At 37.6% G+C, this 27,975-nt stretch overlaps 2 protein-coding genes across 7 annotated transcripts in view; one reads left to right on the forward strand and one right to left on the reverse strand.

Moving 5' to 3' along the window:
* The window catches only part of col14a1a (collagen, type XIV, alpha 1a), a 139,477-nt gene extending 136,515 nt beyond the window's left edge, over nucleotides 1-2,962 (forward strand). For 3 of the 5 annotated variants that reach the window (XM_084088318.1, XM_084088321.1, XM_084088319.1), the window contains one exon: nucleotides 1,377-2,962. In XM_084088318.1, the coding sequence (XP_083944444.1) occupies nucleotides 1,377-1,411 (35 nt within the window). In that variant the 3' untranslated portion in view covers nucleotides 1,412-2,962. Of the gene's footprint in view, nucleotides 1-374 lie in introns of all 5 variants that reach the window. The other 2 variants (XM_084088320.1, XM_084088322.1) reach the window with 1 other exon arrangement.
* Nucleotides 2,963-3,797: 835 nt separating this feature from the next.
* On the reverse strand, nucleotides 3,798-27,922 carry mrpl13 (mitochondrial ribosomal protein L13; the record flags this gene model as incomplete). 2 transcript variants are annotated; one of them, XM_084088329.1, is made up of 7 exons in its annotated part: nucleotides 27,805-27,922; nucleotides 27,074-27,197; nucleotides 19,790-19,883; nucleotides 19,490-19,550; nucleotides 17,146-17,232; nucleotides 16,570-16,691; nucleotides 3,798-3,935 (listed from the first exon to the last, which is right to left on the reverse strand). In XM_084088329.1, exons 1-7 carry the CDS (start codon nucleotides 27,829-27,831, stop codon nucleotides 3,911-3,913), a joined length of 540 nt encoding a protein of 179 aa, XP_083944455.1. In that variant the 5' UTR covers nucleotides 27,832-27,922. The 2 variants fall into 2 exon arrangements, with proteins under 2 accessions (XP_083944455.1, XP_083944456.1); XM_084088330.1 differs by lacking the exon at nucleotides 3,798-3,935 and having other exon boundaries at nucleotides 16,566-16,691.
* Nucleotides 27,923-27,975: the final 53 nt, after the last annotated feature.

Genomic DNA, 27,975 nt, shown 5'->3' on the forward strand with positions numbered 1-27,975 from the left:
AATAATGCATCAACACTTTTAAGATCTATAAAGGTTATAGCTTTAAGCTTTCACAGTCAGCATAAAATCTTGCAACACAGCTTAATAGTATTGCAAATTGCTCTGTAACTTATTCGGCCCTCATTTTCTGGGATAATACTTCATTTCTAATGAGAGAATGTAAGTTTTATGTGTATTGAGCAGATTTTAATGCCGTATTGAGAATCCTTGACTCTCCTTCTGAAATGCCACTATGTAAAGATTACAGTATGAGTCTGGCTGTTGAGGTGTTGCTGAAAGCATCATGTGGGTTACAGTATATCAGGCTCACACTTACCGCAATGTCTCTCTCCTCTTTTTCCCGGGGCGTCACTGTCTCAAACCTGCATGTGAAGGTCCAGAGCAGTATGAGAATGACTACTGAGAAACAGTAGAGAGCCATCTGCTCCTCTCCTCTCTCCCTTCATTTCTTCATCCCACCTCCTTCCATGGGCCAAAACCAAAGACTGTATCTGGGGAATTTCTTTTCCACACAATCCAGAACATAAAATCCACCTTGAAAATCCCTGCCTGGTTCCCCAACCCTCTAAATGTCACCACCATTAAAGCCCCATGCTTTTTAACACATCTGAGCATTGTGCAAACCTCAATTTTAGTTTGTTTTCAGACAAACAATGATGCATTTCTCCAAACTTTTCTTGCTTTAATGTCCTCTTATTTTGTTTTATGGTCTATAATAACTGGAGAAATCCACCCGTTAGCATTCCTGTTTGTCTTAATGACAGATGTTTGCCTGGCACGGGACCCTTGGAAGTAAGTGATTTGAAATCTGCCATCTTTGCTCGCGGGTGCTCAATTCTGCAGCCAGATTTTTTTGAGCCAATCACCTGTGCCATAAAATTCCGTGTGACTAATTACTCTAGAGCTGCAGGAAAATGATGTCACGATTATACTGATTGGTTGATGGAAACACAAGTATTTTGAAATGCTGAAGCTATATTCTGTGAATCTGTGAGACTCCCGATTCATTAGCCACTATAGGTAAATAACTAGAAGACAAACAGTATAACAGACTGTTTTTGTACAGCTAAAATAACTGGAAGCAGATAACACCGGAAATTCTTGCACATTCAAGTTCCTAATGGCTGCACCTGCAAAAATAAGGCAGATACAGTAGATGCTTTAATGAAATATTTGCATTCTGTCGGGATATATCGACACTTTATCGGCTAACTAAGCCATGCTAACCAGCTAAACCTCGACCCCTTGGTCTAAACTAAGCTAATCACAATAACTCCCTTCTTCCTTTCTGCTCTGACTTTGTGCCTTTTTCTCTTTGCCATTTCCTTCTCTCTCTAACTCAACGCCTGCTCACTTGGTGGTGGTGACTGAAAAAGATGGCAACCGATCTAATTCCCCCATGTTCCCATAGTACAACAGTTACCCTCCAACCCCTACCAAAACTACGGCCCCGCCACCAACTACGACGACGAGGAGGATGACGAGGACCCTTACCGTGGCTACCGTGCCTACCCTCCTCAGTACCACCCTGACCCCCATGCCTCCAGGCTTGGCCCCGCCCACCCTGGTGACACGGTGGGGATGAGGTCACCTGGCGCACATCGCTTTTCCCGCAGCACGGCCGAAGAGGGGAGCATCGGTGAGTCGGAAGTACAAGCGAAGGCCAAATAGCCTGGGTGGCCAGCAAACCAACCATCCACACACACTTTTCATCAGAATATCCTGCAGGATAGGACTGAGGGAAATCTGAAAAAAGTGCCTGCTATATGCATCCTTATATGGGGTGGGTGTGTGGAGAAGATTAGAAAATGAAACTGTGCCGATATTCATTCAATGACTTTTCTGTCTTTTGTGAGGCTGCATGTAGCCAATGAGATGAAAAGCTCAAAAGTTCAAAGAAAACATAAAAAATTTGTAATATTTTTGTCTTGATTTCCAGTAAAATATCGAAACATTCTTTTTAAAAAAAAAAGAGCGTGAAGCAAAATTGTGTTAGATAATACATTTATTAATACATTAATTAAATTACCCCCTCCCCCCACAAAATATATTTATATTAAATCATTTATTCTTAAAAATTTATTTTGAAAAATAAGTTATTCAATATATGCATTTATACACTACATTTGGATTTTTTGTTCCATGTTTAAAGCATTTCCCTCAATGTCATGATAAAAATACACTTAAAAATTTACTCTCTGGCATCAAGTCTTAATATTTTACACAATATTGCTCTTTACATAAATGTAGCTTTTTTTTAAGGATGTTTACTGATATTATTGGAAATCGACAAAAATGATTAACAAAAGGATTATTGCAGCGCAGTGGTTTTGAATTGTGTAGTCCATAACTTTTGTAAATGATAATGGGGGTGTCTGTACAGTTTGTGTATTTTTTAAAGTGCATATTAGTGATCTGCTATATTACAAATTTCACAAATGTTTACAGCATTTTGCAGTTATCTGGAACTGGCTGTTTAAGTTATTTTATTTAGAGAAGAAAATACCTCCGTTGATGCTTTTGATGTTCTTATCACTAGCGGTCATTTATGAAAAGCTGAATTCTTAATCACTTATTAATGAACCAAACGTAATCTCCTAATTTTTCATTGGTCCGTCACAGTAACACCACACAATTTGTCTGGATCGTAATTGTATTATCACACAATTATGTGAACTTCCTTTACATATGGTCTTGTAAGACGAACTGTTTTTCTATAAAAGAAGAGCTCAGCATGGCATCCTTTCGTGTCTCTGTGGTCCTGTTTCTCACTGTGAAAGAGACCTGAAGAGTTAAGAGTTAGGCCTGTGGTCTACCGTCCTTTCAGAAGGAATCAAACCGCATGTGGAGCGGGCGCCAGTGGAAAGACTCATCACCAGACCTTTGAATCTACAAAGTAATTTATTTTTACTTTATTATTTGTTTTTGTAACCAATAAAACTGTACTGCAACAATGACTCGAGATGATGTCTCGTCTGGCCTTAGTGGTTTTCCGTTCCGTCTGCTGCTAATTGGTCGCCCACAGAAAGTTTGAAAAATTACATTTTACATTTAAAACAACATGTTTTCTTTTGAATAAACATGTTTGGTATAATGAGCTTAAATAATGGAACATGCACTGCCTTTAAATTTCATTCATTTACAAGCAAACTCAGTTTAACCTGTACATATAAAATTAAACATCGCAACAAACACCAGAGGCTAACAAAGGCGTTTCTTTTCTATCCCAAGACAATGTTTTTTAGAAGTTAAGCAGACTTCAAAAAGGCTAAAGTAGCAACAGAAAGGGCTTACAGAGCCATATGAAGTCAATTAGGGCTGAAACGACAGTTGCATTAGAGCTGGATCAGGCTTCAGAGAGGCTGCTAAAGCCATTTGTGGAACAAGCAAAGGCCAAAGAATCTGAGCTTTATTACTACAGTGTCACAGCTAAATGAATAGGGCTGCAGTTTGACTACCTCTATGCCTTGTCCCAGGTTTCGATAAATATACATTCCCCCGGTTTCAAAGACAAGGCTTAAGATAGTCCCAGGCTAAAATGCACGTTTGAGCTGTTTTAACTGAAAGAAACTTGCACTGACAATAAGCAAGTGCCATTGTTTTGTCTCAAGATGCACACCAGTAATGTTTGTTTCTAAAAACTACTTATGTCCTAATTGAACTAAGCCCCAGTCCTGGCTTAATCTAAGCCCAGTTTGTGAAATCGGGCCTTTGTCAAAAGAATTAATCTCTATTAGGTATGTTATGTGTTTGTGGTTGTGGTTAAATATCACACATACCAAAAGTTGACAAATTAATGATTTATGAGACATAATTTATTTCATATTAACAATATAAAAAAAGACATTTCCAAGTCCCAAACTCCTAGACAAACTAAGACACAAAATCCGGGGAAACTGCATTATGATGTTCATTTCATCCTGTAGTCTTCTGGCCTGTGAACACAATAGACAGAAAAATCAAAATCAATATTATACTATAAAGACAGAGATATGCAGGCTACACTAAGAGCAATAATTGAAATTGTTGCGAATGAAAAACAGGATCTTGAACCTTCCAGACTAATTATATAACAAATACATGGTCACTAGTTATCTAGTGTAGGTTTGTACTATATTAATTGACTTTCAATCTGGAAATAAAAAGAATTAATCACTGAATTTGTTGATTTGTTTCCACCACGTTTCCCCACGTAGATTACTATACTCTTATTACATGAATAAAAAACACAATATTGTGCTCAGTTGAGGACGGAGCATTTAAAGAATGCCAGAAGAGAGCCTGTGTGTAACTGGACATGACATCCTATAGTGCTTCCTCATTTACATGACAATTGATTACAGTTAGAAACAGTATTTATTTATTTACTGTAAAAAAATAAAAAAATAATTCTAAATGATTTTGTCTCTTAAAAAAACTAATTCATAATTTTACAAAATCATGAATTAATTTTGTTTATTTATTTAATTGTACACTATTAAAAATCTGGGGTCAGAAAGATTTTTAAGGAAATTAATAAAGACATGTATAATGTTAAATACATGTATAATGTTACAAAAGATTTCTATTTGAAATAAATGTTGTTCTTTTATCCTTCAAAGAATCCTGAAAAAAAGTGTCAGTTTCCACAAAAGTATTAAGTAGCGTGACTGTTAGAACATTGATAAGAAGAAATGCATATTAGAATGATTTCTGAAGGATCACGTGACACTGAAGACTGGAGTAATGATGCTGAAAATTCAGCTTTGCATCACAGGAATAAACTACATTTTAAAATATAGAACACTTATTTTAAATTGTAATATTTCACAATATTACTGTTTGTATTGTGTTTTTAATCAAATGAATGCAGCATTGATGAGCATAAGAGACGTCCTTCAAAAAAATCTTTGATTGTTATTATACAGTGAGGAAAATAAGTATTTGAACACCCTGCTATTTTGCAAGTTCTCCCACTTGGAAATCATGGAGGGGTCTGAAATTGTCATCGTAGGTGCATGTCCACTGTGAGAGACATAATCTTAAAAAAAAAAAAATCCAGAAATCACAATATATGATTTTTTAACTATTTATTTGTATGATACAGCTGCAAATAAGTATTTGAACACCTGTCTATCAGCTAGAATTCTGACCCTCAAAGACCTGTTAGTCTGCCTTTAAAATGTCCACCTCCACTCCATTTATTATCCTAAATTAGATGCACCTGTTTGAGGTCGTTAGCTGCATAAAGACACCTGTCCACCCCATACAATCAGTAAGAATCCAACTACTAACATGGCCAAGACCAAAGAGCTGTCCAAAGACACTAGAGACAAAATTGTACACCTCCACAAGGCTGGAAAGGGCTACGGGGAAATTGCCAAGCAGCTTGGTGAAAAAAGGTCCACTGTTGGAGCAATCATTAGAAAATGGAAGAAGCTAAACATGACTGTCAATCTCCCTCGGATTGGGGCTCCATGCAAGATCTCACCTCGTGGGGTCTCAATGATCCTAAGAAAGGTGAGAAATCAGCCCAGAACTACACGGGAGGAGCTGGTCAATGACCTGAAAAGAGCTGGGACCACCGTTTCCAAGGTTACTGTTGGTAATACACTAAGACGTCATGGTTTGAAATCATGCATGGCACGGAAGGTTCCCCTGCTTAAACCAGCACATGTCAAGGCCCGTCTTAAGTTTGCCAATGACCATTTGGATGATCCAGAGGAATCATGGGAGAAAGTCAGATGAGACCAAAATAGAACTTTTTGATCATAATTCCACTAAACGTGTTTGGAGGAAGAAGAATGATGAGTACCATCCCAAGAACACCATCCCTACTGTGAAGCATGGGGGTGGTAGCATCATGCTTTGGGGGTGTTTTTCTGCACATGGGACAGGGCGACTGCACTGTATTAAGGAGAGGATGACCGGGGCCATGTATTGCGAGATTTTGGGGAACAACCTCCTTCCCTCAGTTAGAGCATTGAAGATGGGTTGAGGCTGGGTCTTCCAACATGACAATGACCCGAAGCACACAGCCAGGATAACCAAGGAGTGGCTCTAAGCATATCAAGGTTCTGGCGTGGCCTAGCCAGTCTCCAGACCTAAACCCAATAGAGAATCTTTGGAGGGAGCTCAAACTCCGTGTTTCTCAGCGACAGCCCAGAAACCTGACTGATCTAGAGAAGATCTGTGTGGAGGAGTGGGCCAAAATCCCTCCTGCAGTGTGTGCAAACCTGGTGAAAAACTACAGGAAACGTTTGACCTCTGTAATTGCAAACAAAGGCTACTGTACCAAATATTAACATTGATTTTCTCAGGTGTTCAAATACTTATTTGCAGCCGTATCATACAAATAAATAGTTAAAAAATCATACATTGTGATTTCTGGATTTTTTTTTTTGATTATGTCTCTCACAGTGGACATGCACCTACGATGACAATTTCAGACCCCTCTATGATTTCTAAGTGGGAGAACTTGCAAAATAGCAGGGTGTTCAAATACTTATTTTCCTCACTGTATATGTGATGTCACACATAAGTATGCCAACTGGTACTGAGGAAATTTCATCCGAAGGTTAAAAATTCACCACCCTGTCGTTGCCAAGTCAGAAACAGTCCCAAACTGGAACAGAGGGGTCAGGGGCCCGGGGGCCTGCAGAGTAATGACACTGACCCAAATTAAGGGTCTCGCTCAGAGACACATCCATCACCATGACAACAGTGTCACCTTGTCACCATCCCAACCACTGCCTTGGGATGGCATCTGATCGCAGCTGATATTACCATGTCCAACACTGAAGGGCATTTTGCAGTTTGAATCATAATGGGGAAAAGGATGGCATATATCAGTGATCTGTCATTTAGGCTACATGAAGGATGAACCGAGTTACATGAATCACATGATGTAGAACGCATGGATTACATGAAGTCAAATGTAATTAAAATTGAACCTACAAGAATGAGTTAAAAAAAATAAAATAAACATTTTCAATGAGACATAAGACTGTATTGCTCTTAATACATGGCAAACATGGTCCGAGAAGCATAAAGATCTGCATGATATCAGTCATGTTTGTGCTTTCGAGGCAGCAGCACTCATACAAAACAGCATATTTGTGCTGTACAGTGGTGAAACAACCAACACTTCAGCAAATCTGGATATTGTGATTCAAACAAGGACCCGATCCAGTTAATAAATGCATTGTAAATGTCAACTATTGGTATTTGAGATGACTGCATGCATTCTGTCTAAGAATGTGTTGTATTTTTTTAGTCTACTATAGATGCACAATACTAACTAATCAGGTTTTTCTTGAGTCAGATATTGGATTGTTGCACACGTACATACAGTACGAATGTAAGACTATCAATTATCAATTAGAAACTCAATTTCATGCTGAACTTACAGTAAATACGTTGATTTAAAGTCCTTGTAATTGATATAAACTAGCCATTACCATGCCACCTACCTACTGATTCAGAAGTTAAATCATTTCCGAGAGTACAACAATAATGGGAGCTTTCATTATTTTCAGACGACGTCTCACTGTTGACTGAACTCTATGGACTAAAAAGCCAACAGCATGCTGGGAGCCAAGTTTCTCATTAGAGCAGCTCTATTACAAGAGAATGAAAACAAGTGGATTTACATTTCCTGAAGGAAAAACTGCTACTTTCAAGGCAGCAAAAGAATCATGTAAAATTTTGTTAATCTCAGGTTTAGACTTTATTTCTGTGTAAATGAAGAGCCCCTTTTGCAAGCAGTAATCAACACACAGGCAAGTTCATGGAGGAGAGAGAGAGAGAGAGATGCATGAGAGTTCAAGTAAGGTTAAAGTCTCAGATCTTTTGGCACAGAAGGAGAGAGCGGTGTTTCGGCCACATTAAATAAAGCAATGCCTTCCAAAATCTTTGAGCCATCCTGAAAAGTCAAGCCAAAACATTTTGATTGCCCCCTATTGGCTGGCTGCTGTATAGGTCATAAACCCCACCCTCTCCATACCCTAGTAATCCAGAGTTCTCGCGAGAGCACAAGTTGAATTTGCTCAGCGAGTTACTCTGGCGTTGAGTAATGATGCTCATTAAATATGCCCCTCTATCCGAGCTGCACCAATCACATCGGGTTATCTGATATAGGCGGGCCAGAGGCGAGATGATGACAGCGCTGCGACGTCAAAGTCATTAGTAAACACTGCAAGATGGCTATGGATGAACACCAGTTGTTTGAAACGGCTTTGGCCGCTACAGTGAAAGATTTAGACTTGCCTTTTTCTCTAAAAGAGGAACAGAAGACGGCGCTCGAATCGTTCCTTTGCAAGAAGGGCGTTTTTGCTGTTTTGCTGACCGGATACGGTAAGAGTCTAATCTACCAGTTAGCTCCGCTGGTAGCTAAGCGATGTTGTGATTGGTCGTAGTGTTATCCAATTGCGTGCAGTGAGATTTTCAAATGCATGCTTGGTGCCGCCCCTCGAGCTGGACGATTTTCATTAGTCGAGCCAGACCATTAATCTTTTAGATTTAGGTCTGGATTTCCAGGCTACCCTCTCCATGTAAAAAAAAAATAAAAATTTACCAAGGATGGTTTCTTTAATTTTAGGCAGTTCTTATCACGCTGACGTATGCTCAAGTGTTCGTTTTCCCAGTAAGTTTGGTTTTAGTTAATTATTTGATGCTATAAAAACGCTGTATTGTCATGATTGACAGCTGTTCTTGCGATTGAGTGAGTGTTAGGACCTGTATACCGTGGCTCCACCTCAGGATCCGAATGATGTAATCGGCAACGCCCGTACAGTGGAAGGAAGTGGAGACACGTCGTCCATATTTTATTTACAGTCTATGGCCTGGAGAAACATTAAACTTCCACCCAGTTAATGCCCTATATATGCTGAAGTAAAAACAACCTTTTTAAGGTCACATTTATACCATCTGTTCAAACTGTTGAGGAAAAAGAGGTTTTGACTCACCAACTTATCAGCCAATCAAATGTTACAAAACAAACATCACCTTGCTTTACTCCAATTTAATTACAGGAGATCTGCCGTCACATTATCACATTGTCGTCTCCTTGCCACCGATATATTTTAATTACACGCTCCACGTGGCTTCTTCAGTAGGGACCGGCTTGTGTGAAATAACACAATGGAGACAACAAACAAAACACAGCCGGTTGCCTCAGTGTTTGTTGGAGAGGGATATGAATTCTGGACACCACACAGCGAACATGCAAAGAACCACCACATATACTGCAAGTTTGATCCAGAACCTCAAAGAACAGTCACCAGGACTGGAGCAGGGTCAAAAAAACAACACAATGTGGGAAAAATGATATCGAAACAACACCTCACCCTTTTTTGATGGAGGCACAACTGCAAAGAACTTTGTACAACATTAGGGTTGGGAACAGTGCATTTAAAAAAATTAAACGAATGACTGTTTTGTTAATGGCTTTCCAGTAGCAGTTGAATCAGAGTCAGATGAGTCAGACCAAATGAATAAATCTTAGAAGCCTGTTCTTTAAACAATCAATTTTCTGAATTTTAGTGAAACTTTTTAGTGAATCAAAAGCAAATAAAGGAACTGGAGTAGTCCGGTTACCGAACAACTATCTGCTTTTGATGCACAAAAAAACAGCTCAAAAGAATCAAAGCACCTAATCTAGTGTGATTCCTGAACAATTAATTCTAATGAACCAGTTCTTTTTAATGAATCAAAGGCCATACAGAACAACCAGTGTGATCTGGTTCTTGATCAACTGATTCTTAGCTGGTTCGATAACACTTTATTTTAAAGTGTCCTTGTTACATGTACATACTGTATTAATAACAGTAAATGATACATAATTACATGCAACTAACTATAATAAGTAAATGTTGTTTATTTTGCTTAAATGTACAATTGCATTGTCCACATACAGCTTTCAACTAACAGAGACTTCAATGGTTGGTCATATGACAACATGTAGTTAAAGACTACATTGTTAAAATAAATTGGAACCAAATTCATTCAATAGTTCATGATTTCCTTCCCTATAAATCATGAGCTTGAATTTAACATGAGTACTTTATTCATTATTAACAATTACATATTTTACTATAATATTTAACGGTAACGAAAATATTAGTGGAAATTACTTGAAGTACACCGAAGAAAAGGTCATATACAAATTTAACAGACTTCAAATTTAAAATGAGGGTTCAAGTTCTCCACTGCCCACACATAATATAGTGCTCTTGACAGCAATTTTATTTTTATTTTTTTGTGTGTGTGGCTGTTGCTCAAACCAAGGCAAAAGAGCCGCTTTAATGTTTGGAGGAGTTCATTCAAGCAAAACACCCTACTGCACATCTCAGGAAATATCAAATAATGTGCATAAATTACTAAAGTGACTTATGTACCAGGAAGGGTATGTGTACTTGAAAATGTAATCATCACTCATTATTTGTTAGGTGAAAATAAGTGGCTTGGAAGAGTAATAGCACTCTGCCTTGCCTTAACAAGCAACACTACATATACATTTGCAGTGTACATATTTTAGCACAACAAACTGCCTTTGAAATACTGTAACAAGTGCTTACCTTTAAATCTAGTGTTTCATTAACTAGACTGTGGTGGCTCGCCATGCCACAGCCGCATTTAAATGCAGAGTGAATCCGCTAAAATATCCCCGATTTTACATAACAGTAAAGGCTCATACACGACCGATACAAGTTCTCATCTTTTTTTTTTTTCTGTAAATCATTACCATGTTGGGCTGTGATTCTATTTTTCTTGAATGCATCAGCCCAGAATACCTAATGTTGGTTTGACTGCTTGATATATGACCAAATAAATATTTTTTTTCTACCTGATGTTGTAGATTTAATGCGAGCACGGTTTGATTCAGGTCTTTATATCAAACAGGTTGGGTCAGGTACGGAATTAAATTAGTGCCGCTGTCGGATAACGGGTCGGGTGTTCTGTTAAACCCTCACTGTGTTCGTGTTCAGTTTACACACATGGTGTGTGAGGGTAGATATGACCCCAAACATTTTTATATAAAAAAAAATACATACATACATACATGTATTTTTTTTATAAAAATGTTATAAATACATATGCTGTGTTTTGGGGGATACAAAGTACTTTTCTAAAACTATTTACTGCAAAAATCCTACACCATTAACATGCATATGAAATATAATTTTTTTTAATGAAAAAAACAACAAACATGATGATCAAAATTAAATATGAGTCGTTTATGGATATTGATGTAGGTGTTAGAGGCAGGGTTCTGCCATCTGCTTGTTAGAGAAAAATCTGTAGGAAAAATAGTTTTAGAAAAAAAGTGTAATTATCATATACATCCAGCAGAGGCCCATTAGAGATCAATTCATTTTTCTGATTGTGACAAACTGCTCTTATAACAGCTTTTATTATGTATATATAATTTTGTGAATATATAGATTTAAACATTATAAAATACATTAAATAAGAAGAATAATGAATAAGAATTTGTCAAAGTTTAAATTTTTGTTGTTGTTTGAGGTCTTTTGAAGCGTCCTATTTTTGCAATAATGCCACATGAATTTGCAATAATGCCTCATAAGTTGCCACTCAAACACAAGACTTGATTGTAATCACATATTTATATAAATAATCCAATTGTATAAAAATAATTAAAAAAGAACCTAAAAAAAAGAAGAAAAAAAAGCAATAAGCAGGTATGAACAGGAGTGAAGAGTGAACACACCTGTGTCTGTGTGATCATGTTTGTTCCACATTGCATTCATGCTCTAGAACCAGGCCTTCATTTATGTGTGGACATTTTCAGATTTATGCTGAAATTATAGATTTTATTTGTCAATTTGTTTAAAAATGCCTTATACTACAGACTTCCTCTCTCTCCTAGCCACATTTGATCTCAAACGGCTCATCACCACAAGTACTCACAAATCAGGCAACCAACTTAACCTAATTTTCACACGCAACTGCATCACAGACAACATTTTGATGAAACCTCTGCACGTTTCAGATCATTTCTTCATTATTTTAATCTACAAATCACTACTGTGCACTACCAACCAGTTAACTCTACCAGTTACTTTTAGACGAAACCTGCGCTCACTTTCTCCCTCCCATCTTTCTTCTGTTGTTTCATCCTCTCTTCCCTCACCCACACAATTCTCATCTCTGGATGTGAATAGAGCAACGGACACTTTATGTTCCACTAACTTCTTGTCTAGACAATATCTGTCCTCCATCTTCTAGGCCAGCACGTGCTACTCCCTCTAACCCCTGGTTATCTGATCTCAGGGCAGTTACCAAACTCAGCAGAGAGAAAATGGTGTAAATCAAAGGACCCATCTGATCTGAGTATGTATCAGTCTCTGCTGATAAAGTCAGTTCATGCTGTTAAATCTTCACGTATCCACAACAAGATCAACAGCGCTTCAAACACACGTACACTTTTCAAAACATTCAACTCTTTCCTCTGTCGCCCTCCGCCACCAACCACCACCTCTTTAACTGCTGATGATTTAGCTAATATCTTCACTGGCGAATCTACAACCATCAGCAGTCAGTTCTCAGCTCCACATACACACACACACACACACACACACACACACACACACACACACACACACACACACACACAAATCCTCTCTCCTCCTTCTCTACACTCACTGAGGCAGAAGTATCTAGACTTCTCTTCTCCAGTCATCCTACCACCTGCCCTCCAGATCCCATTCTACAAGACATCTCTCCCACACTTTAACCAGCACTCACACACATCATCAACATGTCTCTCCATACTGGCGTTTTCCCTACCGCATTCAAGCAGGCTCCCCACTGCTTAAAAACCCCACATTAAATATGTCACTTGTAGATAGTTACAGACTTGTCTCTTTCTTACCGTTCATAGCGAAAAAAACTTGATGCCTGGTTGAAAACCACTTGTTCGTCTTTCCTCTCACATAATAACCAGCTGGACGTTAACCAATCTGGATTACTGTCGGTCACTGAAGCCCTAGGGATTGCAAAAGCTGATTCCAAATCATCTGTTTTTGTCCTCCTGGATCTGTCTGCTGCCTTTGACACTGTGAATCATCAGATCCTTCTGTCCACCCTCATCACTGGGCATCACAGGGATTACACTTCACTGGTTTGAATCCTATCTCACAGGTAGGTCTTTAAGGGTTGCCTGGAGAGGGCAGGTATCCAAAGCACATCAATCCAAAGCACGATCGCTGGGGTTCCTCAGGGTTCAGTTCTTAGACTCCCCTCTTCTCCATATACATCACTGGAACCCATCATACAGGCCCATGGTTTTTCCTACCAGTGCTATGCTGATGACACACAGCTCTTCCTCTCATTTCAACCAGAAGATCCCACAGTAGCTGCACATATCTCTAGCTGTCTGGTGGACATCTCGACATGGATAAAGATCATCACCTGCAGCTCAAACAGGCAAAGACTGAGCTTCTCGTCTTCCTTGCCAATCCGACTCTACAGCATGATTTCACCATCCAGCTAGGTTCATCATCACTTCACCATCATCTATTACCCCATCAAGGTCAGTCAGAAATCTTGGAGTAACCTTTGATGACCAGCTGACCTTCAAAGACCACATTGCAAAGACAGCTCGGTTTGCACTACACAACATCAGGAAGATCAGGCCTTTTCTAACTAAGCATGCAACACAGCTTGTTGTCCAGGCCTTGGTCATTTCTAGGCTTGATTACTGCAATGCTCTTCTGGCTGGACTTCCATCATGTGCAATTAAACCTCTACAAATGATTCAGAACGCTGCAAGCACGTCTTGTTTTCAACGAGCCCAAAAGTGCCCTCTCTTCATCTCTCTGCACTGGCTACCACTCGCTGCTCGCATCAGGTTCAAGGCATTGACGCTTACTTACAGATCTACCACAGGCTCAGCGTCTCCTACTACCACTCGCTCTTACGAGTCTACATCCCTACCAAAAGCCTGTGATAGGTAAATGAGCGACGGCTCGTGGTACCATCACAGAAAGGTACAAAATCACTCTCCAGAACATTTTCGTTCACGGTTTCCACCAGCAGGGAACAATCTCCCCGCCTTCATACGGCATGCAGGATCCCTGACAATATTCAAAAGACAGCTGGAAACTCATATTTTCCGGGAGCTCTTTTTGTGTTTGTTTGCCTCTCCACGATGGCAACATCGCTTACTGCTGTATTCCTCATTTGCAAGCCGCTTTGGATAAAAGCGTCTGCAAAATGAATAAATGTATAAATGTAAACGTAAAACACCAGTGTGAATGTAGACTGAGACTCTTTATCACAACTAAAAAAGAGGGTTGAGTCTACTTTAGGTTCTGGTACAAGTTAATGACTTTTTTCTTTGTTCAATTTGCACACTGATCATTGGTTGGAGCTCTTAATTTTTAACTCTCAAAGTGCAACGGACTGATGAATTGGGGGTGGGGGGTCATGCCACCAGACCATCCTAGAGGGACAGAGGTCCACCCCCCATAGTCTCACAAAATCCTGTGGAAAACACTGAAATCTGACAAAGGAAGAGTTGTAACATCACTTGACTTTCAGCGTTCAGTGATTCAACACTAAAGTAATATCAAATCTACAGAATATCAGAGAGTGTAAATCTCCTTGAGCTGAAGCTCAAAGCTCCTCACAGCCGCACCACACCTTTAGCATTTGCTTCTGACTGTTATCATCTGTTTTTATACCTCCCACAGTGAGACTGCAGTTTTCGAACCGCAATACCATCAACAGGAGCTATAAAGCCATTTCATTTCATACCTTGAGTTTCATCTGACCACACTTGGCATGATAACGATTGTAATGAAATCATAAGTCACCTATGCTATGCAAATAAAAGTTCAATAAAGGCCACAGGAAGAGCAATGCCCTGTCCAGTCATTTTAATATCATTTGGAAAACAAATCAAAACCTTGCATTAAAAAGGCTGGGATGCTGAGATTTTTTTTCCCCCTAGAAAATGTAGCTACTATCCAAAAACTTGTCTATCAAGTTCAGAAGTAATATAGTCAGGGGAAGATGTGCTGTGTGAATGAAATACTCAGGATGGGAAACTTTATTGTCTATAGTTGGGGGACAATCTGCACAGATGTAAAGGGTTTATGAGGGGTTTAATAGCAGTACAGCAGCGGTGACAATCTCAAGTGATATAAAATGTCTTGGAGGATCTTGTGTGCAGCCAAACAAGGCAGAAAAGTATCTCAGGGGGCATGCATGTCAAACAAAGCACTTGACCTCTAAAACAAGACTTGATCTCTTTTCCTTTTTTCTTTTGCATGTGTACATGCAACCCAGGGGATACTTGTTTTTAAAGGAAGTCTCTTATGCTCACCCGAATCCAGTAAAAATTGTAATATTGTGAATATTATTACAATTTAAAATAACTGTTTTCTATTTGAATACATTTTTAAATGTATTTTATTCTGTGATGGCTGAACTGAATTTTCAGCATTATTACTCCTTCAGAAATCATTCTAATATACCGATTTGGTGCTCAAGAAACATTTTGTATTATTATTATCACCGTTGAAAACAGTTGTGTTAATTAAAGGGATAGTTCACCCAAAACTGTTGTCATTACTTACTCACCCTCAAGTCGTTCCAAACCTGTATGAGTTTCTTTCTTCTATTGAACACAAAAGAAGATATTTTAAAGAATGTTCGTAATCAAACATTTGACGGCACCCATTGACTTCCATAGTAGGAAAAAAATACTAAGAAAATCAATGGCTACTGTCAACTGTCTGGATACCAACATTCTTTAAAATATCTTCTTTTGTGTTCAACAGAGGAAAGAAACTCGTACAGGTTTGGAACAACATGAGGGTGAGTAAATTATGACAGAATTTTTATCTATGGGTGAACTATCCCTTTAAAATTTTGGTGGAAACCATGATACTTTTACAGAGTACTTTTTCAGAATTCTTGATGAATAGAAAGTTCAAAAGAACAACATTTCTTTAAAATAGAAATCTTTTATATCATTATAAGTGTCTTTCCTGTTACTTCTGATTAATTTAATGCATCCTTAAAATAATAAAATAATAAAAATATTAATTTCTTAAAAATATAGAAATATTACTGACCCCAAACTTTTGAACAGTATATATAAAGTTTGAATAATACTGTACTCTGGGGGGTGGGGTAAAAAAAAAGTTGGAAAACGCTTTTATGAAAATAAAAATAACTGCCAGTCTACTATATTATAAGACAAGTAACTTAGCAATTGAGTAAAATTAGTGTGCAAAATAAAAACGTTGTGTGATTGGCTGGCCTCCGAGCCAGTGCCTCAGCTCTCATAAATCTGATTGGATGTCTGCAGTGTGGGGACCAGCAGAGCAGCCATCCAGAAAAGTACAGCTTCACATACGGATTATTAAACATCAGTTCTTTACGACCTCACTGCCAGCCATCCTCTCTCCCCCTCAGGAGCCCACCCGCACAGGACGACACCTCAGCTATGCTCTAAATCTAACAGAACTTTGATGCATGCTCTTCAGAAGCACCAAAGAAATATTGTAGAGCAGAAACAAAGGGGCTAAGAAACAAAAAAATAAAATAATAACTCACGGGGTCCAAAGCATGGGGAAAGTGTCCCGCTCCTCCTGTGTGTACTCGCTGAGCTTGCGAGGAATCTCTCTGGGTTGAGGAAGTTCCTCTGTAAGGTTCTTCAGAATATCCTCAGGAAGGACCTAACATGGGACACACAGTGAGAACACCTTTTATCATTGCACACACACACACTGCTGTAACAAAAATGACTGCAGAAATACAATCGGAGACAGGTGTGTGACTGGATCCTTACACTAGGGTTCTGTAAGTCAATTACAGAAACAATGTTGATTTACTACTTTTAGTGTAACCAAACCATAGGTGTTTTTTAATAAGATTTGTATAGTTCAATTTATACAGTATTAAAACAAAACTTAATTAATTGTGCAGCAAGATATTGCCATCATGTTATTTTTCTATTTTTGCAGCTGTAGAAAACATGTTGTGCTGTTTAATGTAACTTCTTAATCGGATACATCCCTTCCTCCAATGAAACATTCATCAATCACACTGACATGTTTCTCCTTCCCAAACATGTCAAGCTTTGGACAGAGCATCAATGATCATAAATCAGAGCATCAACTGAGAGCTTACATCATCTGGGAAGAGGTGAAGCCGTTGCATCATGGTCCTTCTGGTGAGGTTTTTGGGAAGCATCCCGTAAACAGCCAGTTTAATGATCTGTGGAGCAAAAAGAAAAAAAAAGAATTGGGCCAGAGATTTGGAATTTAGTCAAAAGAATACATGTGGAGAATTCTGCCTTTTCATTCTCAAAACAAAATAAAGAAATTATTAAATAAAATCATTATACACATAAAACTGTCATCTGTGTTTTAAAAAAAGAATTTTTTTTTTTACAGAAAATGATACACAAACAGACACACACACACACACACACATATATATATAGACATATTTACACATACACACAAAGTGCCTTGCAAAAGTATTCACTTTTTATTTTATATATTGCAGCCTTATGCTAATCTGCTTTAAATTATTTTCTTTTTTTCTTTTTTTACATCAATCTAAATTTCATACACCATAAATGCAAAGCAAAAAATACATTTTTGAAGACTCGTGGAATGCATTTTATTTTTAATCAATTTTCTAAGGTTACCAGAAATCAAATTTTGTTCTTTGTCATTATGGTGTACAGAGTATAAATTGACGTGAACAAAAAAAGCAATTTAAAGCAGGTTAGCATGAGGCTGCAGCATAACAAAATGTGAAATAAATGAAGGGGTACGAATACATTATGTTTTTGTGAGGTGGTAGTTTTACACAACCAAAAAGTAAAAGCCAATCATGCCTGTCAAATTTGAAATTCAAATATTCAAAGTAAATGCAGTCACTTCAATGGTAAAAAAACACCCAAAAACAAAAACAGTCCATTTGCTACCAAACCAAATGAATTCACAAGTGAGTTGCCATTTTTAACCCATCATCCCAACCATCCACTAACCCAACCCCATCATTCTTTCATCAAGACATTAATCAGGGATTTGTTTTTTCTTTCTTCTGACTGGTAGATGTTTGATGGATGAAACCTGTATGAGGGAGTAATCGCTCTTCACAACTCTGTCACCTTCCTCTGATCATTATCCACAATTATCCCTGATACATTCCCCCCTAGACTGGAATAACTCAGCCCAAGTCGAGCATTCATCTTGTTAATGACAGAGAATGAGCAGAGCGCCGGAGGGCGGCAGCCGGCTGAATTTGAGTTTGAGTGCAGCACCTACGCACAACTACTCTTCTTCAGGTGCGTTATCAGTTACGGCCCACAGGAAAAAAAAAACCCATTCAGGGTCAACAGCTTGTGTGCCTGGACTATGGATGGGCTCTGATTGTCTGTCACAGTGGGAAGTAACGGTCAAGGTTACTTTCAGGAGGTGAACAACAGGAGAGAGAGATGGGATATGCACTCTGCATCGCACAATAAAGTTGAAAAAAGCAAGAATGTGGTCCAATTTAAGAAATGCATTAACAGCTAATAAGCACAGACCCCACTACAGTGATGAAAAATACTTTTAATATTATTTTCAGGCTTTTCCTTCCTCAACATAGAAGAGAATTACACAAACACAAGCCAAACTTTTATCACCTGCATGTGTAAGAAAAATGTGCGATAACCACCACGCCACATCTCTTGGAATATCATCATAAAAGTAACACATTGAAATTAACATGACATTTTGAAGTAGCAGTACTGAAATTGTATTTTCTTGTAAAACCATCTCAAATAATCATTGTTTCATTTAAAACTTTGGAAAACAATGTTTCTACAGAGTACTTCAGCTTCGTCGAGTGCCATCCTCATTCAACGCAAATATATAGCGAGAAGATTTAATGCCGCCTGAGATTTGTGTTTCTTCAAAAACATGAGGGTGCGATTCACAGCGAGGGCTGTTTTTCAATCCAGGCGCGTCAGCGGTAGATGACACTTGTAGAGGTGTATATTAGAAGCAGACAGGCCAGGAAAGACGGCTGTTTTAATAACGCCGAGGTATTTGAGCACTCCAACGCTGAGAAAACTATTTCTTAGTTGGGTGAAGGAAAGACTGGGATAAGAGTAGGAGAGATAAGCACTAAAAGAAGGATGTAGAACTGAGCAATATGGGGTTTGTTCTGCATTTATTATTCAAATGTGTGTCATGCTGATTGTGAGAGAATATTTTGCTCTGCAACTGCCACTATCTGCAATTATTAAAAAACATTTGGGCATCATTTACATAAATTAATATATGAAGTTGATTTTCACCACCCTCCAAGGTGCAAGCAATTTGAATCAAATTATGAACAGGTTTGAACCAGTGGCAGGTTTGTGAGTGACGTGGGGACGCTGACATGCTGTTATTGTAGAAATCACCGCAAAATTGAATTTGTCACAGAGAAATGTGCAGTTCAAAAGTCACATTTAGAGAAGGATACTTACAGCTGTTGGGTCTTTTTTGTGCATCTGGGCTGCAGTGAGCTGTTTGAACGATCCAGGGTAACTGTGGGATGAAAAAGTAGATAAGTCACAGTCCAAACATTTTGGAAAGCAGCATATTGTTTCTATTACATGCGGCATGCATACAGTAAATCATGTGGTCGAAGTGGTTCTGATCTCAAATTTCCTTTTTCTCTCTTTTTTTTGTCCTTGTCAGCACAAAGAAAAAACAGCCAAGAGCAGGGCATAAATGAAAGATTTTTTATTTCTTTTTTAAAAAGCATAGGAGAGAGCTCCATTTACCCAGTGTGAGACGAATACACTTTCTGTTCCCATTTATTTCCAGAGAAGGCGATGTGTCTGGTGTTCATGACCACCACATGATCTCCAATATCACCTGGGAACAAGACATATGTATGTGATAAATCTGCACATTCAGCTTGAACTCTTGATATTTGCCCCTGCTGAGGAAACACTTCGCAATAGTGAAATTTAATGGTGTTAAATGTCCTGTAACTTAACAGCTAACCATGCATTATATAATTACATTGTTTTAATGTATTACTATTATCAATATAAATACAGTAATGGTCAGAATTACTGGCACCCCTGGTAAATATGATCAAAGATGGCTGTGAAAATAAATCTGTATTGTTTATCCTTTTGATCTTTCATTTAAAAAATTGACATTTCATTGAAGTTAAAGAATTAGAAAGTGGGAATTTATTAAATAAAAGTTCTCCAAAACACATTGGGCACAATTATTGACACCCCTAGAAATTCAAAGTTAAAAAAGGAAAGTATCTCAAGTATATTCCCATATACATGTGCATTTTTAGCGCACCAGTGACAAGGAACCTGAAATTGTCCAGCCATATCACAGAAGTATACATACGAGGAAACACAAAGGCCAAATTCCCTTAATCATCCATCACAATGAGTAAAACCAAAGAATATAGTTCTGATGTGCAGCAAAAGATTGTTGAGCCTCACAAAATAGAAAGTGGCTGTAAGAAAATAGCTAAAGCGTTAAAAATTCCCATTTCCACCATCAGGGCATTAATTAAGAAGTTCCAATCAACTAAAGATGTTACAATAATTACAATTAATATATATATATATATATATATATATATATAATCTCCCAGAGCGAAAGTTTCATTAAAAACTCCCAGCATGTCTCAGGAAGGAAGCACCATCAGCAAGGTGGGAGCGGAGGACACCTTACACATATACATACACACACACACACACACATTTATTATTATTCTATCATGCTAGTTTTTGCCTGATATTGAAATTGTCATTGAATATTGTAGCATTTCACTGGTACTTTTTATTGGTTACTGATAATTTTGTATCATGACATTATTATATTCATTTGAAATCATTGGCAAATAAATTATGTATACAAATGTATACAAATATTATGAGGACCTCTTAATGGGATGGGAGCATCCATGTTTTTGAAATAAGATGAAAAACAGGGGCTACATGAATCCAATGCAACACTGAATTGTTATTTAATATGTACACACAGGTGTAACTGAGCAACTGAAAAAATTTCTAGCCAAAAAAAAAAAACTATTCCTTAAACCCAGTGAATGAAAACATGTCCCCTCCTTCCTCCAGCAGAATAACTGCACAGCCTGGAATTTTCATCTCTTGCCCTGTTATGCTCATTCATCTATCCGAGAGTGAAAGTTTCATTAAAAACTCCCAGCATGTCTCAGGAAGGAAGCACCATCAGCAGGGTGGGAGCGGAGGAGGGTGTTCTCAATCTGTGAGCGAGCGTGCAGCTCCAGACTAATGGATCAATTCCAGAGGCTGTCGGAGTCAGAAGTCAGGACACCTTACATCTCTCTGGAATTAGCTGCCACACGAGCAGCTTTTCACATTCAGATCAAAGGAAGAATCATGAATGTGTGAGAATTAATCTTGATCACAGGTGTCAGCTTCGGAGTAGAATTTTGCAGCATGTTTACTCTTACAATTTAAACATTCTGATTAAAGATTCAGCCTTTCATGTTAAATAAATTATCATAATGATCACTGTAGTTAGTCTGTGTCTGTATATATATATATATATATATATATATATATATATATATACATACATACATACATACATACATACATACATACATATATATATATACACACACACACACGTACATACACTTTAACTAAAATTAAAGTGAAAATACAAGAAAACAACTAATACAGTTTCTCAAGGATGCTAAAATAACACTGCTGGACTCGACATGTTTTGATTGCATAAAGCGCACTGCCACTATTTTAAAACGTGATCGTTTACTTCCATCTTGTGGCCATTGGGCAACTACACATTCTCAGATGGCCACAATTATTGAATCAGCGCTGCCATGAATCCATTTATTGAACCTGAGCTGAGACGTAAAGAGAGAGTATGGCAAGTCGTTTTGACTTTTATTCATTTCCAGGACATGAATTTGTGATATCACAATTACATTTTTACTAAAATGTATTCTTGATATCAGGAATAACTAGTGATAATACAATTATAGATATCAAGAATTATAGTTTGTACAAGTTGAAATTTAATTCTTGATATCAAGAATTCGTATTTACGCGAGTGATGATAAAATGATAAAACGATGATAAAATATTGTCATGTATCGGAACTACGTAATTTTCAAAAGCTCAGCTTTGACTATTTTTGCTGTTTTGACACGTATTGATTTTATTGTAGGTGTTGATGAAACAAAACAAAAAAAGTGTTTGATAACCTCAGAATTATCTCTGGCTCAAGTTTAACAGGAGTTCCTCTATTTCCAGGTAGGTTTATTAATTATAACCTCATTTGCCACTCCATTTTCACTAGTTTTAGTGTGAAGTTTGACTTTGTGTTTGTTCTTGATATCAAGAATCAGCCTAACATTTTTTACTAGTGGAAATGTACTTCCTGATATCAAAAATTGCCATTATTACTAGTAGAAATCGAATTCCTGATATCAAGAATAAGCATTTTTAACTAAAATGTAATTGTTGATAATATCAAGAATTCGTATTTCTGCGAGTGATGACGTCATTCCCAGCTAACACAGTAAGTTGTGACGACGTCGTCATTAGGTCAGCGTGACATTAGTTTATGACAATGTTGTGAGGACGTCGTGGTAAAGTTCCATTTTTTATAATCTTGGCTAAAGTTCCAGAGAACGTTGTAGAGACATGGTCCACTGGTCACCAGATAACTTTTACGAAAATTGCATTACAAGTATCATCCTAGTTATAATATGCCATTTGGATATTATATGGAACATTTATTCATTAAAGATTTTATTAAGTTATCTGGAGACCAGTGGACCACGTCTCTACAACGTTCTCCTTGGGATAAACTAGTGACGCCTTTGGAGGACGTGCCCACGACGTTTCTGGAACATTAGCCAAGATTATAAAAAAAAAAAAAATGGAACTTTACCACGATGTCCTCACAATGTTGTCATAAATATAACCATTATCAGTGGTGGATTTAGCAAATTGGGGGCCCAAGGCGAAGGTATGTATGGGGCCCCCCATTCGATCTTTAAAAGAGAACGAAAAAATTTTTTTACCGACTGAATGGTGGATAGGCAGGTATAAGCTAGTCTACGAGGAAGTAAAGGTTGGAGAGGAAAAAAAAAAACTTCCCCTTTAAACACTTCTTTACTCCAAAATGAAGATGGAAAGCAGAGAACACACAAAGTGTAGCACTACACAATAGATACGATGGAACCCAACAGAGAATAAGGTTACAGATAACACCTGAAAAATCTTGCATCACAATAGTATTGTGATTGTCAAAACATTTTAGTAACTAAATAGAAACATGTTACAATGTTTACATGGTACAATTTCTGGTAAGCTACGTTTTTTAGACCGCTGGTAGGGGGCCCCAAGCAGCCGCCTACCTATGACCACCACTGACCATTATGCCTATAATGTTATATATATATATATATATATATATATATATATATATATATATATATATATATATATATATATAAAATTAAGGAGGTTGAGTGCTCGTAAAAAAAAAATAAAAATAAAATAAATATATATATATTATTAAAGTGCCACTTCACGTGGAGGAGTGGCGTTTTGCACATATATGAGGGGGTCGAAGAAATTCAAAATGAGTTTTAAATTCACGAGATTTTTATTCATTTAGCCTAATGTGTTAATTCTAGATGTTTATTTATGTAAATGCGCTTGACTGACCGAGTAGCTTTCAAACCCTGGAGCGGCGCAGAGTTGCCATGGAAACGGCGCAGCAAACACAACTGACAAGCAACAAACTCCCTCTTTCGCTGTTGTTTTCACTGCTTTCAGGTGAGTTTAGTCTCTAAAATCACACAAATAATACACACAACTGTACCTGACACTTTTCTTACGTGTTATTGACACACATCTGTTGAATATTTACTTAATAGAAATAGAAATAGTTTAGTGTCTTCGAAAAAGTCTAAAGTCCGCATATCACCCGTTTTCAGAAGAGGTAACGTGAACTGTTAGGCTAACCTAAACTCTTGTTTATAAAAGTTTGGGCTTTTATTTAATCACGTCTTGACGAGATTTTTTGCTGTCAGTTGAATGGGTGATTGGAAGTTGGCTAATTTATTTTAACAAACTGATATTTAACATGTAAGTTATGTGCTGTTAATCGATGACGTCACTTACACGGAGCGCAAAAAAATGTCTGAAACTAGTTCAAATATGCGTTGTGATCTTTCACGGTAAACAAATATTGATACATGTTCTGTTATTTTAGCAGCGACAAAATAACCCCTTACAGAGGGAAAGCTCCACGATTTCAACATTTCTGAAGAAAGCTGCTGCCAGAGAGGAAACACAGGTGAAGTGAGGAAGCTCATTAAATAACTTCATATCCATTTTTCCCCACAATATGTTTTACCTAGATCACCATACATCTGTTTTTTCCTTCTTTTTATTATCTCAAATTTAAAAAAAATGTATTCATTTAATTTATTTTATGAAGGCTTTGACATTCAAATGTAAGTGACGCTATATGAGCAATATTCAATGAATATGTAAACCTAAAACATAAATTCTGTTATCCTAATAAATTATTTTATGCATATTCTTCTTTCTCTTTTCTGCAGCTGCTGAATCTTTTTATTTCTTTTTTTAAAAATGTCTTTATTGTTTTTGCGCCAAATTATAGAGAAGAGTGTCAATAAGAGTATTGATAAGTATCAGTGATAAAATCATTATTTAACTACACCCATCCCTAATGATAAGACACTTTTTTCAATAAAAAAAAGAAGTTGGTTACATTATTCATTGATTATGTTTTTTTTTATTAGCCTAATTAATTGACGTGTTAAATTTCTGTACTCATAACTTGTCAACACTTTACATAGTTAAAAAATCGTTAATGTTAAAAATGTATTGGCTTAGTAATTGTACAAAGTAACACAGAATAAATGCTGATTGATAAATGAATGCAGTGTGGTTTTAGGCCATTTTCTATTTAGAATTTAATATGGGTTTGTATTGGTTTCCGTTACATATATGTATTGATCCCTAAATGTATTAACTGAAAACAATACACAATTCCCTATCATAATTTATAAGGTTTTACAGCAGAGAATGAAATGTTTGAGTTTATCAGTTCTATGCGGATTTCAAGGTTATGGATCAAGCACATCTTCATTCCCAGGACTAAAGGTGAGAAGTGTATTAAAAATATATGCGGACGTGGTATTTTAGTCGTTAGGACGTACATGCCACGCTCCAGCAACGTACTACAGTTATAACGTCGCCACAACGAATACAGGAATCACAAAGTTATGTTGCTGGAATGTTATTTGGCACGTCGCACCGACTAATATGGTCCTTTGATGTTACGTCCTGGCAACATGGCAGTTTGGTCACTGAGACGTAACCGTTACGTTCTTGCGACATACCACTATAACGTCGCCACGACGATTATGGGAATCACAAAGTTACGTCGCTGGAACGTTATGTGTTACGTCGCTACGACGAACATGGTCCGGTCCGGTTACGTCTTCACAACGTAACTGTGTTAACTGGGTTGTTGATATTATACATGGCTGGACTGGCCATTGGGCATACCGGGCATTTTCCCGGTGGGCCGACGTGCTTTTCGGGCCGATACATCTCATACTCATACATTATTTTTTTTATTTTTTTTTAACGCCCCATAAAATTTGTACATCGGCGGCCCATTCGTTTGGTTTTGTTTTGCTTAATTGGCGGCGCTGGGTTTGTGCCGGTGTAATGCATTGGTCCAAAAAAGTCAGTGTTAGTTTTTTTTTTTTCTGACAGACCAGCCCATGAAACACGTAGATCAGCGGCCCATTGGTTCTTTTCTTGATTGACACTGGGCTGGCCCAATCACAACTTTAAACGAGTGAGCGAGCATGCAGCAGTGTCAGTGTGTATCTGTCAAAATAGTCAGCGAGATGGAGAAGAAACGCAAGGAATGTGCAGAGAAATAGCGTGAAAAAATAGAACCAAGCCCTTAAAGCAGACGTTTTATGTGTCAAAATATATGTTTTCTGACCTTCATCAGCTCCAGCGGCAGATGAGGATAGTGAGGAGGATCAGGAGAGAGATGAGAAAGTGTAGAGCCTGCGGTAAGCAGAACTACTTTCAAAACACTTAGGCCATGTCATGAGTGTAGGAACCCATAACCCAGTTACAGATTATTTCCACATCTGCATAGTTGACGATTACAGCAATTCACTAGAAATCTAATGAGAGGCGTTTGTAAACCATGTTTTCCGCCAAAATAAAAGCTTGATGCAGTTTGCGCCAAAATAAAAGATCAAGTGCTTATCTCTTTCAAGTATAGAAATTGGTACAAAACTAATTATGAAAGTTTCCTTTATTTTTTAGTGCATTTGTTTTACAAAATATGGCAATTACTGTCATTGGATTAATATTATAACTATTATTATGTAGTATGTGTAATGTAAATAGACACTGTAACTAAAAGAGGTTTACATTTTTCTTTGTTTAATTTGCACACTGAATATGGGTTGGAGCTTTTAATTTTGAACTCTCAAAGTGCACCAGATTGATGAATTTAACATTAAAATGCACAAAATTTTCTCATGGGGGGGGGTGGGTGGGTGGATTGGGTTTGCCCCCGAACCCCCCTAGAAGGACCGAGGTCCACACACCACAGTTTTAACAAAAGTCCTGTAAGAAACACTTGTATTGCTATGCTAATGCAGATTACAGCTTGTTTTAGGATTCACCACTGTGAAGTATAGTTCGACTGTATTAATAAATGTCAAATTTTTACTTATTTCATCAGTTAACTCTCACTCGTTCCTATACTCACTCATTACATGGCATTAGTGGTTTTAATGAATAGGAGTTGGTATGCATATAATTAAGGGCGTGCAAAGATGGGTGGTGTTTATGATCATAGTGGGCCGGTCTGGGCCAAAATGCCCGGGCCGATTTTTTGTCCCAGTCCAGCCCTGATATTATATCATGGGAATGAATAGAAGTCAAAACGGCTTGCCATAAGAGAGACTTCCATTTGTTTTAGTAGTCAGATTTACTCACTCAGTGGATGGTAAATGGGTTTATGCTTCCCTTGAAGCCGCACTGAGCACATAGAGGCGATCTTTCCTGGAGGCTGCATCCTACCGTCTATTAGGAACCAGGATCTTGCAAAGGTCGCCCATTGCTTGTGGGAAAAAGAGAAAACCATTTATGCAATGCAAGCTGCGTTTTTGTTTACTGAACATAGTTAGTTCCCTATAGCTAATAATAATAGTTCAATCGAAATAAGATTAATCCTTATGGCATCTATCGTCCGAGGAACATTGTATGCAGGATGACAGGTCAGTCAGTCACAGCGTTCACTTTCATCGTATGGAAAATAAGATGCAATGAACATAACATCCTAACCTTCCCATAATATATTTTATTTTGTGATCCACAGAATAAACAAAATCACACGGGCTTGAAACAACATGAAGGCGAGAAATAATGCTTTTCATTTTTAGGTAAACTGTCTCCTGATGCTTTAAGCAGCACACATTTATCACACTCATCTACCCTCACTCATTTCCAAGAACGCTACACTACAGAGATCTAATTTATGAAGATATCCAAATAGATCCATTCACATATGCAGACATTAGACATAACGTTACTCTTTGACCATAAGCTTGTTGACGCACAAGCTCAGTATAAAGATCACGCTTTCCATTCAAAAAGCATTTCAGCATCGGCAAAGTATCTTTATAAATGACAGCGGACCAGTATGACAGAAAGCAATAACAGCTTACCTGGGCTGATCTAGAAAAACTAGACATTTTACAAAAGCATTAGAAACATTTGACCTCAATGTGGCTATAGTAGTACAGCAGCAATTTTCGTCCCCCACAACCAACAGGCTAAATATGTCGTTCCTATTTCTATAGCCAATAATTTATGTTCTAAGATCAAATATTTTACTT

The sequence above is a fragment of the Abramis brama genome (assembly GCF_963993115.1).
Source record: "Abramis brama genome assembly, chromosome: 17".
NCBI classification, from domain to species: domain Eukaryota; kingdom Metazoa; phylum Chordata; class Actinopteri; order Cypriniformes; family Leuciscidae; genus Abramis; species Abramis brama.